At 44.0% G+C, this 17,670-nt stretch overlaps 1 protein-coding gene and 1 pseudogene across 1 annotated transcript in view; both read left to right on the top strand.

The window, feature by feature from the left end:
* Nucleotides 1–944: 944 nt before the first annotated feature.
* Nucleotides 945–12,237, top strand: LOC127672450 (uncharacterized; annotated as a pseudogene).
* The window catches only part of Elavl1 (ELAV like RNA binding protein 1), a 36,499-nt gene continuing 20,103 nt past the window's right edge, over nt 1,275–17,670 (top strand). Inside the window, exons 1-2 of the mRNA XM_052167486.1 lie at nt 1,275–1,460; nt 13,600–13,787. Coding sequence (XP_052023446.1) covers nt 13,616–13,787 — 172 coding nt within the window. The 5' untranslated portion in view covers nt 1,275–1,460; nt 13,600–13,615. The remainder of the gene's footprint in view (nt 1,461–13,599; nt 13,788–17,670) is intronic.

The raw sequence follows: 17,670 nt of genomic DNA, 5'->3' as shown, positions 1-17,670 counted from the left end.
CATCCCTTAAAAACACATACAAATACATACATACTATAAAACAATAAAACACAACATTTTTTCAAATCCTGTAAAACTACTTTTAAAAGGTTACCTATACCCAGTTGCTGTGTTGCAGGCCTGCAATCCTAGAACTTGGGAGATGAAAGCATAAGGATCTTTTCACTGACATCGTTAATTACACAGAAAGTGGGAGCCCAACCAGGGGTGTCTCAAATACATACACATCACCTTTAAACCCAGCACTCAGGGCGCAGGGGCAGGCAGATCTCAATGAGGCAATGGTCAGCATGATTTATAAGTTCCATGCCAGGACTACTTAGGAAGATCCTGACTAAAAGAAAACAAACACGCTAAAAAACGGCAGACAGAGGCAGAGACAATAGAGAAGTTTTAAATCAAACAGGATGGCATATACGGTTCTGATAGCACTAGCCCAAAACAGCAGCCCCCCCCCCACCCCCCAACGGACAGGCAGTTGTTTTTCTGTTCACTGCCAGACTGGCTGGCACTGAGTAGGCATTTAAGATTTCGAAGCAAAAGATAGCTCAGCAAGTAAGATCACTGGCTGCTTTTCCAGAGGACATGTGTTCAGTTCTCGGCACCAAACGCAGCTAACAACAGTCTATATAACACCAGTCCCAAAGGATCCGACATTCTCCCACATTCTCTTTGACTTCCATATGCACTACACGCACGTGGTGCAGACATACATGCAGGCCGAACACCCATGCATACAAATTAAGAAAACCTTAAAACCAAGAAATTTTAACGTTAGATTCCCAGGGGCTGCCCATGCTGACCACATCCTTTAACCTGCTTCACCAGATAAGGAAACTGAGGCCAGGCTCAGTGACGTCAGCTGGTGCTCAACCGCAGGCAGACCGGAAATGTCCGGGTCGGGATTCGAATCGGGGATCCTGTCCTCCTAGCTTGGGCTCCAGATGACCGCCTTGCTTTCTTTGGACGTAAGTGGCTGCACAGCCCGCATTGTGAGGACCGCACGGCGTGCGTTCTATAAAAAGCGCCACTCTTTGGCCTCGACGTCTAGTCGGTGTCCACTGCAGGCCAGGCTCCAACTCGCCCCCTCCGCGGCCATCGCTAGCCACTCCGCGACTCCACTGGGCGCCCTAGTCCACCGCAGACGACGCCGACAGGAAGTCCCACCTCCGCCGCGCGCACCCGAGTACCGCGACAGCCATACCAACCTATGAGCGTCGCTTCTTCAAAGACACTAACCAATAGTAGAGCGCGCTGAGAAGGGGGCGTGTCTGGGCCGCGGGGCCGGGGAGCGGGTCGTGCGCGCTGAGGAGGAGCCGCAGCCGTCGCCGTCGCCGTCGCCGCTACCGCTACCGCTACCGCTCTGCCGCCGCCGCCACCGCTACCGAGGCCGTGCGGAGCCGTTATCGCCGCGCCGCCCGCCCCGGAGCAGAGACCCGGGCCTTCCCGCCCGTGTTCAGGTGAGGCTGGAGGCTTCGGCGACTTCCGAAAGAGTAGGCCTCGCTAGGGCCTGAGCTCGCCTAGCCCCACGGGCGTCCGCCGGGCCTGCACCGGCCGAAGGCCCCAGGCCGCGGTAGGCCTGGGTATGGAGACGCGCGGGTGGGCCGCGGCTAAGCGAATGGGAACCGACTCTGTTTGATTCAGGTTGGCGACAAGCCTCCCCCGGGCCAGATTCCTCTCTGGGCTCCCGCGAGAGAGGCGGGAGAAGGACACAGCGTGGGCACGCGCTTTGGGGGGCCGGGCTCCGAGGCTTGGGGGGGTCCCGGATAGTTGATCTCGGAGGCCCGGTGACCCGGGGGTGGAAGAATGGAGCGAGGGCCTTGGGTGCCAGAGGTCATGGCCCACAGACTTGCTCCCTCGGGAAATCGCATAGATTTCTTTTGTGGACGATTTTCAGGATACACCGCGACGGGTCGAGAGGTCCTTTTAGAAGTGTGCAAACCTTTCTTCTGTATGTGTGGAAGGCCTAGAAGAGAAAGGGGAATTTTTTTCTTTGGTCGCCATCTCTAACAAAGCTGTTTTCGGGACGTTTTCATTTGTAGAATAATGTGAAAATATTTTTTAAAAGATAATTGCACGCTATTGAACAATAGGTAGTGATGACGGGTCTTCCTTTTCTCTTGTCTTCTGCTGCTAAAGCATGTCAAAATGGTTTGACATCTACTATGTGGAGAGCAAGTGGAGAACTTTTTTGCACTACACAGAGCTTCCAAGCGTTCATGTGGGACAACGCTGGCCAGACCTCTAGAAGGGGCAAGATCGAATGTTAGAGAGAGCTTTCTTAACCCCCTTGATACAGGCAGTTAGAGTCAGATAATGGTTAGTTGTGGGGACTTGGCTGCCCTATGCATGGTAGAAAGTTGGATAGCATGCCCTGCGTGGTCTGCCTACCGAGTATTAGCATCTCTGCTTCCTACTTCTTTAGTTGTGGGTACCAAAATCACATTGAGGTGTTGCTAGGGGTCTTTTCTCTCATTTTCCCCATCACCTGAGCACATACACACCAAGGTGAGAAATCTTCCTGGAAAAGTTCTTTCAGCCTTATCTCTGATGATCTGGGTGAAGCTCCTAAGATCTTGAGTAAGCTGTATTGAATTGTCTGTGAAATGGCAGGGTGAAAGTATTGTGCAAATGTGAAGATGTAAGGAAAACCCCAGTATTGTGCATGCCACACATGGGAATATTTGCACTTACAAATAATCACCGGAATCTTTCAACAATGTACCATGTGTTAATACTTCACAGCATGTCTCCAGCTCCTAAGGTAGGTGTTTTACTATCCATTTTAGAGAAGAAAGTGAAACTAAAGATAATCTCTTGCACTGCAGTGGCCAACACAGAATTTGAAAGCAAGTCCTAGATATCTCCAACATACTGCCTTTTAACTGGTGCATGCAAAACTTTTGAGATCTGATTTTGAAAATGCTGTGGGGCTAGAAAGGCACCTCAGTAAACAGAGCACTTGTTGCTCTTGCAGAAAACCCTTGTTCAGTTCCTAGCACCCATGTGGTGGCTCACAACCATAACTCCAGTTCCAGAGGATCTCATGCCTTCCTCTTTGCAGAACATCAAGCATATATGTGGTTCCTATACATATATGCAAACAAAACACACATAAATCTAAAATATTTTTCTAATGCTGTGATTTCAAGGTGTGTGAAGAAGCTGAGAAATATTTCTGTTGAAGCACTAGTTGGAGGGAAACAACTTCAATTTGTGTTCAGAATAGGTCCCTGGGCAACAGCAGAAGGGAGAGACTGAAGAACATGCTCCTTCCTATGCTTCCGCAGTCACTTCTCACACTGCTTCTCTCTGGCTTTGCACACAGCAGGAGTTGACTTTTGAAGATGCAGAACTGTTGCTCCTGATTAAAAGAAGTCCTGGGCTGTGGGGGGAAAAAATTCTGGGCTTTTTCAAATAGTTCTAAACAATAAAATCAGAAGCCCTTAGTTTGATACCCCCTGTTCCCTTCTCTGATCCTTTCTGCTCTTTCCCTGGAAAGCTGTGTGGCCCAGCTCAGAGCACAAACACCATTTGAAGCTGCCTCCAAATGCCAAGACTTTTCCACTTCTCCAGAATGAACTGTTCCCTGAATTGTGTTCCCCTGTCACCTTCAGTGTGTTCAATCTAGTAAAAGTGGTGAGTGAGCTGCAGTGCCGGCCTTTTGCTGTAGGTGGCAGTAGTTCTACGGAGAAAGACCTAAGGAAATTGGCCAACAAGAGGGAAGTGAGCCTTTTGTCCCCTTCCCCTAAGTTGTGTTCCAGCCCAGAGGATGGGCTCTGGAGAAGCCATGGTGTATATGATGTATGTTTAGATGATTTCAGCCTAACTGGTGAGCAATGGTAATGCACCAGGTGATGTGGAAGCACAGGAAAAGGAACTGTTATTCAAGCCCAGGAAACCCCAAAATGTTCCCTGGAGTTAGTTGCTGGAGGACCTAGAGGAAATAACTAGGTAAAAGACGAATAGGAAAGGCTCTTCAAAAACATGGTGAGTGGAATAGGTAGGGCCTTCTGCTAACTCCAGAAGATGCCTAGGGTACGGAACTTGTGGGGAAAGTAGGAGGAAGTGAGTAGCAGGTCTGTTGGGAAGAGATCTCAGATATCATGAGGGCCCACTCCAGACTTAGGATAGTTGGCAAAGGACGCACCGACTGGTAGGCAGAAACCGGTTAGGTAATTGCTTTCCTTCAAGTTAGAAAAATTGCTAATATAACACAGAACATCAGCTGTAGAAACAAGGGAACACTGAGACACAGTTAAGGAATTCGGACATGAGGAAGAGCAGCGATGGCCAACCATGCCTACTATTTGAGTGCTGCAAAAATGAGTGGCCACAGAGAACTGGAGAAGAAAGACAAAGCAATTCACTGTATGCCCGGAAACAAGAAAGCACATGGCGGAAACAGAATGAGGAGATAGGATGGTTGTAGAATATCCGTGACCACACATGTCCAGTACCACAGTGGATACTCACTGCATGCTCAGTAATATATACCCATCTTCCTATTCTCAAGAAAGATTGCCAAGACAAGTTCTCTATTCTCTATCACTGGGAGGAAATAACCTCTTGCCTGTCATACATGAAATATTAGTTTTAATACCCAGCACCCTATAAACCAGAAATCGTTTCTCATACCTGTAATCCCAGTGCTCAGGAGATAAGGACAGATATTGCCATCTCTGGGATTGAAGTCTAGTCTGGACTGCACTGAAACCCTGTCTCAAAAAGAAAGAAAGTCAACTTGGTTTGAGAAGAAGCCTCAATGTATAAGACAAAATATATATATATATATAAAAAAAAAGGAAGGTTTGTTTTATATGAAGTATACTGAATGGAATGATTATTGATTACTGAGAATTTATTATTCAAGCAGATTTCAATCATAGAGTAACAGGGAGGGCTATCTAGGATCAACAAATGGGCAGAATAAGAGAAAAGGAAGGCACCAAGAAGCTGCCAGGCCTGAGGGGGCCAGTTAAGCCAGACCAAAAGGACCTGGAGGATAAATGTGGAATAAAACTAGAAAATGGTTAAACTGATCTGCTGAGGTTGGTATTGCTCCTGTTTTGTGTTCCCAGTGCCTGGCACATGGTTGGCATTCCACCCATGCCTGGAGAAGAAAGTTAGTGTGGAGTTCAAAAGTGCCTGGATGCGACTACCCATCAAAGGAACCTTTATGCCAGAGGAAGGATTGACAGGAGAGAGTAGTGCACAACAAACAGTGTCAAGGCTGATGTCACCATGAGAGAGAAGCCTGGAGACACTGGAAGAGGAGTCATTTGGAGGAAAAGGTTAATTTGGCTTTACAGACACATTTAGAAGTTGGGCTAGGTAAGAGGGGACAGGGACCTGATTGAGAAAGAAGGTCAGGGGGAGGGAGAGGCAGAACTGCAGCTGATTAGACAGAGGAAGTAGAGATCACTGGGAGGACAAGTATGCAGTTCCACTGCAGAGAGTAATTCAGGGTGATGGAAAGGTTTGGAAAGAGTAAGGCCAGGAGGTGTATGGGGAACCATACACCTTGGTTTTAGAAGTAAAGGTACCCATGTTTATCGTGTGCTATGTAGTTGGTAGCATCCACAGTGAAAACGTGAAATGATTTCTCTTCGCTGTCTTTCAGATACTGCTCAGACAGTAGGATTCGCTTTGGAAGTGGGGTAGAGCCCGTGGGTTTTCATGCCTTACTGTGTTGCTGAGCTCTCTTCTAAAGCTGGCCAAGTTCCTAGGCCTGTAGAGGCAGGCTACTCTCTGCGCTTCACCTACTGTGAACTCACTTGGCTGAAGCTTCCCCAGCCAAGTGGCCTTCCTTTTCTTGGCTGTGGACAGGGGCCGGTAAGGATCTGTATGTGCCTCATCTACCTGAGCCCTTATGGGTGGCAGTCATAATTTATTCAAGTGGCACCTTTGGGGTTTTTTTTTTTTTTCCTACTACCAGAGCATTTCCTGGGTGATTTGCTCCTCCCACCCCCACCATCCCACCATCCATCTCGAAGACTCCAGGCATACAATATCCTTGGTGGAATCTATGTAACACATCAGGGTTGCCTGGAACCCTGATTTGGGAGGCCCTTAAATAACAGTGTGACATAGAAGTTTTTTGTTTAAATCTTAATTTTAGTTTTTAATTTACATTATAGAAAATTTTACTCACATTTGTGTAGTACTATTTGAAGGATGTTTTGTTTTGAGAAAGGGTCTGAGGAACCCAGGTTGGCCTTTAAACATGGTGTGTGTGCGCGCGTGTGTGTGTGTGTGTGTGTGTGTGTGTCTGTGTGTGTGTGTGTGTGTGTGTGCGCGCGTGCATGTACACATATACATGTATATGAGGATGATTTTGAACTTCTGAGTTCCACCTTCCAAGTACTGGTATTACAGTTGTGTACTACCATTTCCATGTGGTGCTGGGGTGGGACCCAGGGCCTAATGCATGGTAGGCAAGAACTCTTAAGTACTAAGCTACCAACAAGCCCCAGTATTTGAGTTTTGGTTTTGTTTTGTTTTGAAGGATTTCACTATGTAATCCTGGCTGGCCTAGAGATCTGTGGGCTAGGCTGGCTTCAAGGTCATAGTGGTATGTCTACCTGTCTGTGCCTCTTGAGTACTAGGATTAAAGGCATATTCTACTTACAAATTTGATTCCCAGAACCCACATGGTGGCTTGTAATCATCTTAACTCCATTTCCACGGGATCCATTGCCTTGTGATCTCTGAGTGCACCAGGCATACACCTTGCACGTATGTACATACATACATACATACATACATACATACATACATGGAAAACATCCGTACATAAAATTAATCTTTCACTTAATATCAGTCTATTTGTGTCTGTTTCTGTCTATCTAGCTATCTTAAAGTCACAAGTTAGAGGATCAGCCTGGACTACAAACTGATCCAGTTTTCATAGGGAAAAAATTTTAAGATGGGTCATCCTAAGTTGGTTTAGAATGTCTTAAAACACTCAGAAGAGGTAGCTTTTTTTTAGTCTGCTCTCTACTCCCCAGTAAAACGGGTATGTGAAAATCATGTGTGTAGTATAGATTAGTAGTGCCTTTTCATTGCTAAGTAGTGTTCCATCTTATGACATACTGTAATTTCTCCATCAATGACTTATTTTAGCTTTTTAGACTTCTTATAGTGATTGTAAATAATGTATGGATTTGTGTATGTTTTTATATGAGCACAGATTTTCATTTCTCCTGCATTGATTGATATAAGAGTAGAAGACAGATGTGGTGGCTTACATCTGTACTCTTAGCAGAGTTACAGTATGAATAAAAGAACAAAACAGTACTGGGAACATGATTGCTAGGTCCTGAGCTAAGTGTTCATGTTCAGCTCAGAGACTGCCAATTGCCAGTTCATCAAAGTGACTATAACATTTTCCTACCATTGCTGTGTATAGAAAGTCTAACTTCTCCCCCATCCTCTCCAGCACTTGACTGTTAGATTTGTTATATTTTGTTTTAGTCATTCTACTATGTGCACATGGCCTCTCTGCCTGGCTAATGATGAGCCTCTTTCCATATGTTCATTTACCATTTATGCACCTGCTTTGGTGCACTTTTAACATCTGCCTTTTTTTTTTTTTTTTTTTTTTAAGTTTTGAGTGTTGGTTTATTTTTAAATTTCAGTTAATTTTTTGTGTTTGAGTAGTCAAGCATGTCACTACACATGTGTAGATGTCAAGGACAAACCATGAATATGAAAATGGATTGTTCTTTGGCCTACATATCCAGGGGGGTTTCTACTCCTAAGGTCTCTTTTGTTTTTGCTACCCAGCTGGCCACAACATCTACCTTTATACTTGGGTTCTGGGAATCAAACTTAAATTGTCAATCTTGTATACACGAGGACTTTTATTCCTCTGAGCTATCTTCCAGTTCTATTTGGGGGGGACTGCCATTTAGATGAACTGATCTACACTCTCTACCTCTCAAATACTTGATGTCAGAAGCATACCACCATATCCAGATTTATTTGTGTGTCTGTGTGTATGCGCGCGCGTGTGTGTGTGTGTGTGTGTGTGTGTGTGTGTGTGTGTGTGTTTATACTTGTACACATCATAGTGTGAATGTATACTTATCAGAAATAAATTTCTAATAAACATAATTTATGTATACCACCAGTATACTTTCTGGTAGTTAATTGAGAACATTGGGGGCTTTTGGTAAGATAGTAGACCAGCATAGGAACAAAAACCATTTAGTACACTAAAAAGAGAGTGGCGGGCACCATAGTAACAAAAGATCTTCCTGTCTGACTTGTCTAGCCGTAAGAGCTTTTTAAAAATGTGTTATTGAGGCTTGGTGGTTAAGAGCACTGGATCTGGGTTCAATTCCCAGTGCCTATATTAGAATTGTCTGTAACTCAAATTCCAAGGGATTTGACACCTCTCTGGCTTCCACAGGCATCAGGCACACACATGCTGCACAGACATACATTTAGGCAAAATACCTACATGCATTTAAAAAAAAAAATGGTTCGAGACCAGCCTGGTCTATAGAGCAAGTCCAAGACAAACAAAGCTACACCGCATGCACACACACAATTTCAAAAAACAAAAAAAAAAGAATATTGAAAAAGATATTTTTAGGTGCTCTCACTTCTTTTTAAATACTTTTCTCAGCCTTTGGGTATTTCTTCCAGCATTGTCTTGCAAAGCGCAGTTTTACATTTGATGACACCTATTTGTTTTTTTAATCAAAACAGCTTTTGGTGGTATATCTAAGAATTCTTTGCCCATGCTGAAAGGTAGTGTGTTTCTTTAGATTACTCACTAACATGCAGATGTGGTCATTGCTGTGGACAAAAATTCTTATTATGGGGTTGGTTTCACAATAAAATTTTTAGTAGAAGTTGCCAAACTCCTACAGAAAGCTGGTGCTGTCTTTGGTTTTTCGAGACAGGGTTTCTCTGTGAACTCACTCTGTAGACCAGGCTGGCCTCAAACTCAGAAATCTGCCTGCCTCTGCCTCCCAAGTGCTGGGATTACAGGCGTGCGCCACCATGCCTGGCTTGGTGCTGTCTTATGTATGTCAGTCTATGAGGCTGTTCCCTCTTCTTCCTACTTACAGGATATATATTTTTTAACTTTTTATTGATTCTCTATGAGCTTCACATCATGCACTCTAGTCCCACTCATCTCCCGGTCTCCTTATATCCACCATCTGCCCTTACAATCCCCTCAAAAAGAAAATAAACAAAAAAACTAAACAAGCATAGAAAATAGTAAACATCTTATGTAAGCTATACTGTGTCACAATACCCCTCTGTCCAAACATTTTCACTTGCAAATGTTCATTGTAATGAGTCATTGGTCTGGTTTTAGGGCTCTAGCTTCTGTGACATCATCAATATTGGATCTACACTCTCCCTGTTAACCTGGCATTGCCTTGTGTCATGGAGATCCTGCAGCTTTAGAACAGCAGGACTGGCCTTTTCGAGCCCACAAACAGTTACAGATGATGTAGATTTTGGGGTAGGCCAACTCAGAGTCCTGAATCTGGGCCTAGGTAGTTGAGCTGATCAGCTTTCCCACATCCACACCGCTAGAGCAAGGTTTCTAGCACTGCTCCAGTTAGGCTACCCTTTGGCAGGGTCACTCCCTCTCTCGAGGCTGGCTCACCTGTACCTGTGCCTACAGAACTAGTTCCACTGTGCTGCCCAATGGAGGTACAGGGCCCACTCTCCAAAGTGCTGCAGCCAGCAAGGGACTGGGCCAGTTCTCCCATTCTCACACCCTTGAGAGCTGCAGTCCCCTGTGTGTGCCTTCAACATTTAGGGCTACTTCCACTATGCTGCCCTGGCAATGTGCAGGGCCCACTACTTACAGGATTTTATCCATCCTATATGACCAGTAAACACAGCCTATCATTTCAGCTTGCTTTTTTTATTTGTGGTGACATGAGTCTTACATAATCTAGTGATTCTCAACCTATGGGTTAAGACTCCTTTGGGGGCTTGAATGACCCTTTCACAGGGTTACATATCAGATATCCTGCGAATCAGATATTTACATTATGGTTTATAACAGTAACAACATTGAAGTAGCAATGAAGTAATTTTGTGGCTAGATGTCACCACAACATGAGGAACTGTATCAAAGGGTCAATGCATTAGAAAGGTTGAGAACCACTGTTTTAGACGATTCCAAACTGTGAAGGTGAGGATGGTTATGATCCTCCTGCTTCTACCTTCCAAATTCTAGCATGATAGCTGTGTCCCAGTGTGCTATCTTAAATGGTGTCAGGGCTGGCTTTGTGTGTGCTAGGCAAGGGCCCTCTTTATTAGCTGCTTTGTCCCAGCTTTCCCTTTTCATGAGGTTGAGGGTTTTGTTTTTGTTTTGTTTTGTTTTTGTATGTTTGTTTGGGGGGAAGGAGGTTTGGTTTGATTTGGTTGTTCTTATTTGTTTTCTAACATAGACTTTCTCTGTGTAGCCCTGGCTGTCCTGGAACTCACTCTGTAGACCAGACTGACCTCGAACTCAGAAATCCGCCTGCCTCTGCCTCCCAGAGTGCTGGGATTACAGGCGTGCGCCACCACCGCCCAGCTATGTGTTAGATTTTAATTATTAATTTATAGTTGTATTGACTCAACTTTATTCACCCTTAGCAATGTTGAGATTTTAGGCAAGGTTCTTAGTCATTGCCATCATCCTGTGCCTTGCAGAATATTTAATTAGCAGCATCCTGTAATGTGCTCACTAGACACTGATAGTGTGTGGGCACATACACACTGAGGCTAACCAAGAATGCCTGCACACATCATCACATCCTGTCCCTTGGTGGGTGAATTTCCCAGCATAACAAATACTGATCAAAGTGATACATAGCAGATGTTTTTTCCCAGTCTCTTGCTGCTTATCTTGTTTCTGCTGCTTTTTGCCATATAGCTTTATACTTTTATGATACCTGTTTTTCTGTTACCATACTTTATAAAGGAGGAACCCACACAGCTTTAAATGAGTAATAAACATGGGAAATGTTTACTGTTTTTTGCCTGTTTGAAAGTTAAGAGAGTTGGAAACAGGTAAGAATTCCCCTTCTCCCAGTGACTCAAGAGTAGGAGAGAAATATCTATGCAAGAGTTATGTTCGGTTTTATGTAATCTCTGGCAAAGCTTTTTTTTTTTTTTTTAATGTGCTAGACATAGAACCTAGTGCCTTCTCTATACTAAGCAAATACTCTGCTACTTAGCTGTCTGAAGTTTTTGTTTTTTGTTTTCTTTTGAGATATGGTTAAATATAGCCTAGACTGGCCTTGAACTTTCTGTTACAACCTTTAAATTCCTGGTCCTCCTGTCCCCACTGCTTGAATACTAGAATTACAGGAATGTACCCACACCGAACCTTTGCAGAGCTGTTTTTAAAACTAGTCAAAGGCCTTGTGGGCTTCAACTTTTCACAAATTTAAGCTCCTTTAAGGAAGGAGAGGTGGATTGCTCACTGAGCTCTCCAGGCAGGTGAGCACATGTGAAGTATTGACGACAAATTTAAAAGCAGGGTCAAAGAGCCTCCCAGGTTAGGCCACTGCACCCCAGTGTCTGTTGAACAAACTAGGTATTGGCTATGTTTTTAAAAGTTTTGTTAAAAAACAAAAAACTGTTGGTGAACATGGTTAAACTTAAATTTGTTTTATGTTAATAGAATTGTTTTGTAGAGCAGTTTTAGTTTTATAAAAAAAGATTATAAAGAAGCTAGTGAGGGGCAGTTTGTCCTCACTGAGCGCTGAGACTGCAAGCAGTTGGGAAGCCATGTGGAAGCCGAAGCCAAACTTCCCGGGTTTGGCTCAGCCAGCCAAACCCTCAGATGAGGGCTGCTCCCAGAAAAGAGCACCTGCAGCTCAGCCTCCAGAACCATCTGCAGTTGGTTCACCTGCCGCTGCACCCCGGCAGCCAATGTAGCTGTGGGCTTTGCAGTGCCGCACACCCTGGGTCACGCCATCACTGGGGGGGGGGGGGGGCTTCGGTGGAAGTGGTACTGCAGGGCTGCAAAGCCTGGCATCACTTGCCAGGAGCCCAGCTGCAGAACGGGTGGTCTTTCAGACCTTGCTCTCTAGAGATCAAGCAGTTTCTGGAGTGTACTCAGAACCAGAGTGATGTCAAGTTCTGTTAGGGCTTTGTCGAGGTGCTGTGGCAGTGCAGGATTGCAAATGGTTTAATCAAGAAATTCAAGCTGAAGAGATGTAATATTGGTTCTGTATAATTGATAGTACAAGTGTGGATGGACCCTTTTTTCTAACAGTTCCATTGCTTTGAAATGGCCATGAAAGAGATTTGACTATAGATGTTTACTGAGGCTTGTAGTGTTGGTTACTGGGCAAGTTTTTGGCCTCCTTGAACTAACTATATTGTGGTTGTGAGTTTAAAAGAAAAAAAAATTGATTTATTCTGGAAAAAAAAAAACTAGAGAGGAACTGGTGAGATGGTTCAGTGGGTAAAGGTATTTGCTGCTAAGTCTGATCTTTGTTCAGAGGAAGAGGAGAATTGATTCCTGCAGGTCTTCCACTGGCCTCTATGTTCACACACACACACAAAAGGACTGGGAACTTTGGGGGTTTAGCTCAGGGATAGAGCAACACCAGATAAAAGGAAAATTAAGGCTAGTGACATAGCTCAATGTTAGAACAATTATCTAGCTTTTCCTTGCCTTTTTGTGGCTTAATAACTCATTTCTTTTTAGGTTATTATTGATAAAGCAGCTGTTTTGTAAACATAGTTGATCTCTTTGTATGAATATAGGTAGGTAGATATGGTGTGTGTATATTCATATGGGTGTGTGCATATGTATGTTTATGTGGAAACCAGAGATCACTATTGAGTGACTTCTATCACATTGGTATTAAAACGCCATGACCAGAAACAGCTTACAGAAGAAAGTTTACTTGAGCGTAAAGTCCATAATGGTGAGGAATATGTAGCAGCAGGCAACCAGAGTAGGAGAGTGCAAAATCAGACCTCTGTCCACATACAGGAAGCTCAGACAACAGACTGGGTGTAGCACAAAAACTCTCATAGCCTACCCCCAGTGGCTTTACTTTCTTAGAAGTTTTACAACCTACCCAAAGAGTGCCATCATCTAGTAACCAAGTATTCAAATGCTTGAGCCTTTGGAAATGAAAAACATTAATCCTCCTCATTCTCTTGACACCTGAGTGCTACTGAGTAAAGCTACTCTGTAGAGAGCAATGCTTTCAGTAAGACACAGGACAAGATCAGTGTGGTGAGGTGTTTGGTGGTGTTTGTCATATATACTCCGCCTTATTTTTTGAGACAGGGGTCTCACTGTACCTGAAGTTTATTGATTCACCGAGGCTGGCTGGCCAAAGAGTTCCATGGGTCCCTATATCATGTTCCCAACTCCCAGTGCTAGGGTTATAGGTATGTGCCAGCTCATCCAACTTTTATGTTGGTGCTATGGATATGAACTCAAATCTCCATGTTTGTGTCAGCAAGCTCGTGACAACTGAAATCTCCCTGGTAGTTGATCTTGTAGCGCAGAAAAGAAAATCCCTTAAGTGGAAATGTAGTCATTTATCTCTGCCTTCACATACCCAGATGAACATCTAGAATTTACCTGATCTTTCTTTGCAGATTTTTAAATAATACAATGTCTAATGGTTATGAAGACCACATGGCGGAAGACTGCAGGGATGACATTGGGAGAACGAATTTAATTGTCAACTACCTCCCTCAGAACATGACCCAGGAGGAGCTACGAAGTCTGTTCAGCAGCATTGGCGAGGTTGAATCTGCAAAGCTTATTCGGGATAAAGTAGCAGGTAAAGAGCCTGAGAGGTTTCTTAAAGGGGTCATAGTTGGCTATGCTGCTAATCATTGACTTCCTTGCTGGTGACTTCTTACTTCAGAATAGCTGCAGGCTAGAAACCATAGCCATAAAGGAAGCTTTGGTCTTTAACCTCAGACTACTTTTCTATAGCCCCAGTATAAGATTGGACAGAGATAGGGGTGGGGTTTGAGGGGAGTATCCTAGAGTGCTGTTTCAGCAGTTAAGAGCGCTTGCTGCTGAAACTTGCTGCTCTTGCAGAAGAGCAGAGTTTAGTCCTCACACCCTCATCAGACAGGTTACTGCATATGTAACTCCAGCTTAGGGAAGCTGATGCTCTCTCTGCTGACCTCATAGGCACACACATGTGTACATAGTACCACCACCCCTACACACACAAAAATCCTTAATTTAAAATACAGGGCTGGAGAGATGGCTCAGCAGTTAAGAGTACTGATTGCTCTTCCAGAGGTCCTGAGTTCAATTCCCAGTAGCCACATGGTGGCTCACAACCATCTGTAATGGAATCTAATGCCCTCTTCTGGTGTGTCTGAAGACAGCAACAGTGTGCTCACATACATAAAATAAATAAATAAATAATTCGTTTAAAACAAAAACAAAAAATCTTTAAAAACTAGAAATGGTAATATTTTAAAAAAATAAAATAAAATCTTGAGAAAATTTGAACATAAGGTCCCCTCCCCCCAAAAGAGCTTTGAGTTTTTGTAAGTTAAAACATCTACCGGGTGTGGTGTTGCATGCCTTTGATCCCAGCACTCAGGAGACAGAGGGAGGTGGGTTTCTGTGAGTTCCAGGACAACCAGAACTAGATAGAGACCCTCTCTCAACAACAACAAAAGTCACATGCACAAATTGAGAGGCAAGAGGAGAAAAGGGGGGGGGGGGGGTGCGTAGCACAAATGGAGTGCTCTGAAAAGTGAGTGGAGCCAAGAAATTGTACAGATTGATCAAGGTTTGACATGTAAAGGGACCCTGCTAGGCCAAGCACGGACAAGTCTGTCCCTGAGGATGCAGACCTTCATGCACAATTGAACCCTTCACCAACTGGAACCCTGGCGTCAGGAGCAAGATGCCTAAAAAAGCCTTGTGCTTCAGCTCTCTCGTGATAGGACTCTTAGGCCTCCCATCCATTCAGTAGCTAGTGGCACTTTTTTTTTTAATTTATTTATTTTACTTACATGAGTACATCCATTCAGTAGCCAGTGGCACTTTTTTTTTTTAATATATTTATTTTATTTACACAAGTATACTGTAACTGTCTTCAGACATACCAGAAGAGGGCATTTGGATCCTATGTGGTTGCTGGGAATTGAAGTCAGGACCTCTGTAAGAGCAGTCAGTATTCTTGGCGGCTGAGCATGTGTCCAGCCCGGCAGTGGTACTTTGAAGTCATGCCTATACCTACCTCATAGGTATTTGTAAAAGGTCAGGTTCTGGGAGTGTAGCTTCAGGAGCTCAGTGCTGCAAAGCCTTGCTTTGTGTCTTTGTTGGGTACAGTATTGTCCTCGAGTCACTACCCTCTTCTTCTCCTTCCTCCCCTCCCTGACTCCTCTTCTCTACTTTTGCTGTTTGTGGAAACAAGCAGTCCTTTGAAGTATTCCAGCTATCATCTAGTTTGTAGGTATCCGGATTCTAAAAGGCTTGTTTTGTTTTATTATTCTGGAAAACTTCAGGTATGTATGAACAGAAAGTATGCATTCAGTCTCAATCTGGTATATTCATTGCCTTACTTCATCAACCTTAATCAGTTTTCCAGTAACCTGAATACACTGATCACTGTATAACCCTGTACAGCCTGTCTGATGGCTGGCCAGAGAAATCATTCACCAGATGAGACCCTTAAACTAAAAGGCCTTTTCCCCTTTTAATCTCAAGTCTGTGGATTAATGCTCTTAGAATTTTAGGTAATTAATGAGCTTTACATAATACACAGAGTGAACACATGAAGAATATTAGATTATTCGGAGTATTGTCCTGCATAGGAATCCAGCCCAGATGACTTTTGAGTGCTATTCTCTAGCAGTATGTTGGTGGAAAGGGTTCTCGGCAGCATCTTTAGCAGTCCTAAGCTTTGGAGTCTAGCTGTTGGTTCTCATGCCCTGACTTCTTTCTGTGGGTTTTAGAAGAATATAAGCTTTTGTTAGTAGGAACTCCTTGAGCAAGGTTAGTCCTGAAAGAACGAGTTTTGGAGAGTTGGAGGCATTGGAAAAGGCTGTCTTAGTTAGGGCTTCATTGATATGAAGAGACACCATGACCATGGCAACTCTTATAAAGGAAAATACGTAATTGGGGCTGGCTTACAGTTTCAGATGTTCAGTCCATTATCATCATGGAAGCATGGCAGCATGGCAGCCATGGTGCTGGAGGAGCGAGAGCTGCATCTTTACCCAAAGGCAGCAGGGGTGTTACTGTCAGTAGCTTGAGCTATATAACCTAAAAGCCCACCTCCAACAACAAGGCCACACCTCCTAATAGTGCCACTCTCTAAGGGCCTGTGGGGACCAGTTTCATTCAGACTACTACAGAAGCAGAAGTGGGATTAGAAAATGATTTGAATTCCTAGATACGGGGCTTCTCTCTGATCTGCAGACAGTTTTGAGAGTTGTGGAGAAAATACCTGCTAAGCTCAATAATAAATATCTTGTTAGCAGCCTTTCTTTCTAGTTCAGTGAGTGGCATCATCCCGCTGAGACACTCATCCCACCCTTACTTTACTTCTCCTGCTGTCAAATTTCACTGTTCAACTGTCATTCAGTGACACCACTCTGCCTAATCCTGTGTCTCCTTTTCTCTAGTTGGATCTTAGTCTGCCCACCCCAGCAAGACAGTCTTTATATCTATCTATCTAGGTATGATCCCTTTCCCCCCTGGCTACTCATGACCCATGAACTATCCAAGTACACACTTTTCCTTGATACTTGGTTTCTCTTGAGGATCATCAAGCCAGAGCTTCAGTTACCTTAGGTTCCCTGATGTCCTCTAGCACTTTGGAATTTGGGGCTGGATACTGCTATCTTGTGCACGGCTATACATTAGAGGATGTTGAGCAGCATTTCTAGCCTCTACCAACTCACTGGAAACTAGTAGCACCTTCTAAGTTGTGAACATTAAAGTATGTCTCCAAACATTATCTTGAGTTTTGTAAGAAGCAGAAAAGCTCTGGGATGAGAACTACCATTATATGTTGTCCTCCCATTTACAGGCTGTCAGTGTCAAATTCCTTCTCTGTACTTCATTCTAAAATCATCCTCTTCCTATAGCTGGCTGCCTCCCTCAAGGCTACACTCTCTTTCACAGCTGCTCCTTTCTGCCTTGAGCTTCAGATTATTCCATGGCCCTTTTCCAAAGCTGGTAATCAGGCTGAGTTTAGTTTGTTCACTCTCCTCACCAGATAGCTCTCCTGAAATCTGCACCATATGGATATTTACTTTGTGGCTTTGTCTTAGCTGATGATACTACTGTCTATACAGTAGCTCTGCTTAGAATTACCAGGTCTCAAAATTCATTCCCTTCAGTGCTTCTGTAGATTTACCCTGCCCTACCTCTCCCACAAGAGTCATCCTAGCGCAGGACATCATTACCTTTACCTTCTCTGTTGCTTTGGCCTCTTAACTGGCTACCCTTTCCTCCTTCCAGACTTCCCTTCAGTTTCTAGGCTTTATTGACTTGAGTATGCCTACTGTGGCTCTATCTAGTCACCATAAGTGCTGGCTTGTGGGTTTTCATAAGGTCGACTCTATCAAATCCAATATATTCATTTTGCAAATTGATACTATGGGTCATCTGGGCAGCAGGAAGTGGGTGGGTAGGGCGGCTAGGGTAAAGAGAATGTTCATTGTGTTGCCTGGGAAGCTTCC

Source organism: Apodemus sylvaticus, chromosome 22, assembly GCF_947179515.1.
Source record: "Apodemus sylvaticus chromosome 22, mApoSyl1.1, whole genome shotgun sequence".
In the NCBI taxonomy this organism is placed as follows: Eukaryota; Metazoa; Chordata; class Mammalia; order Rodentia; family Muridae; genus Apodemus; species Apodemus sylvaticus.
Note: the sequence above shows the minus strand (reverse complement) of the source record. Positions and strands in the feature narration are given on the sequence as shown.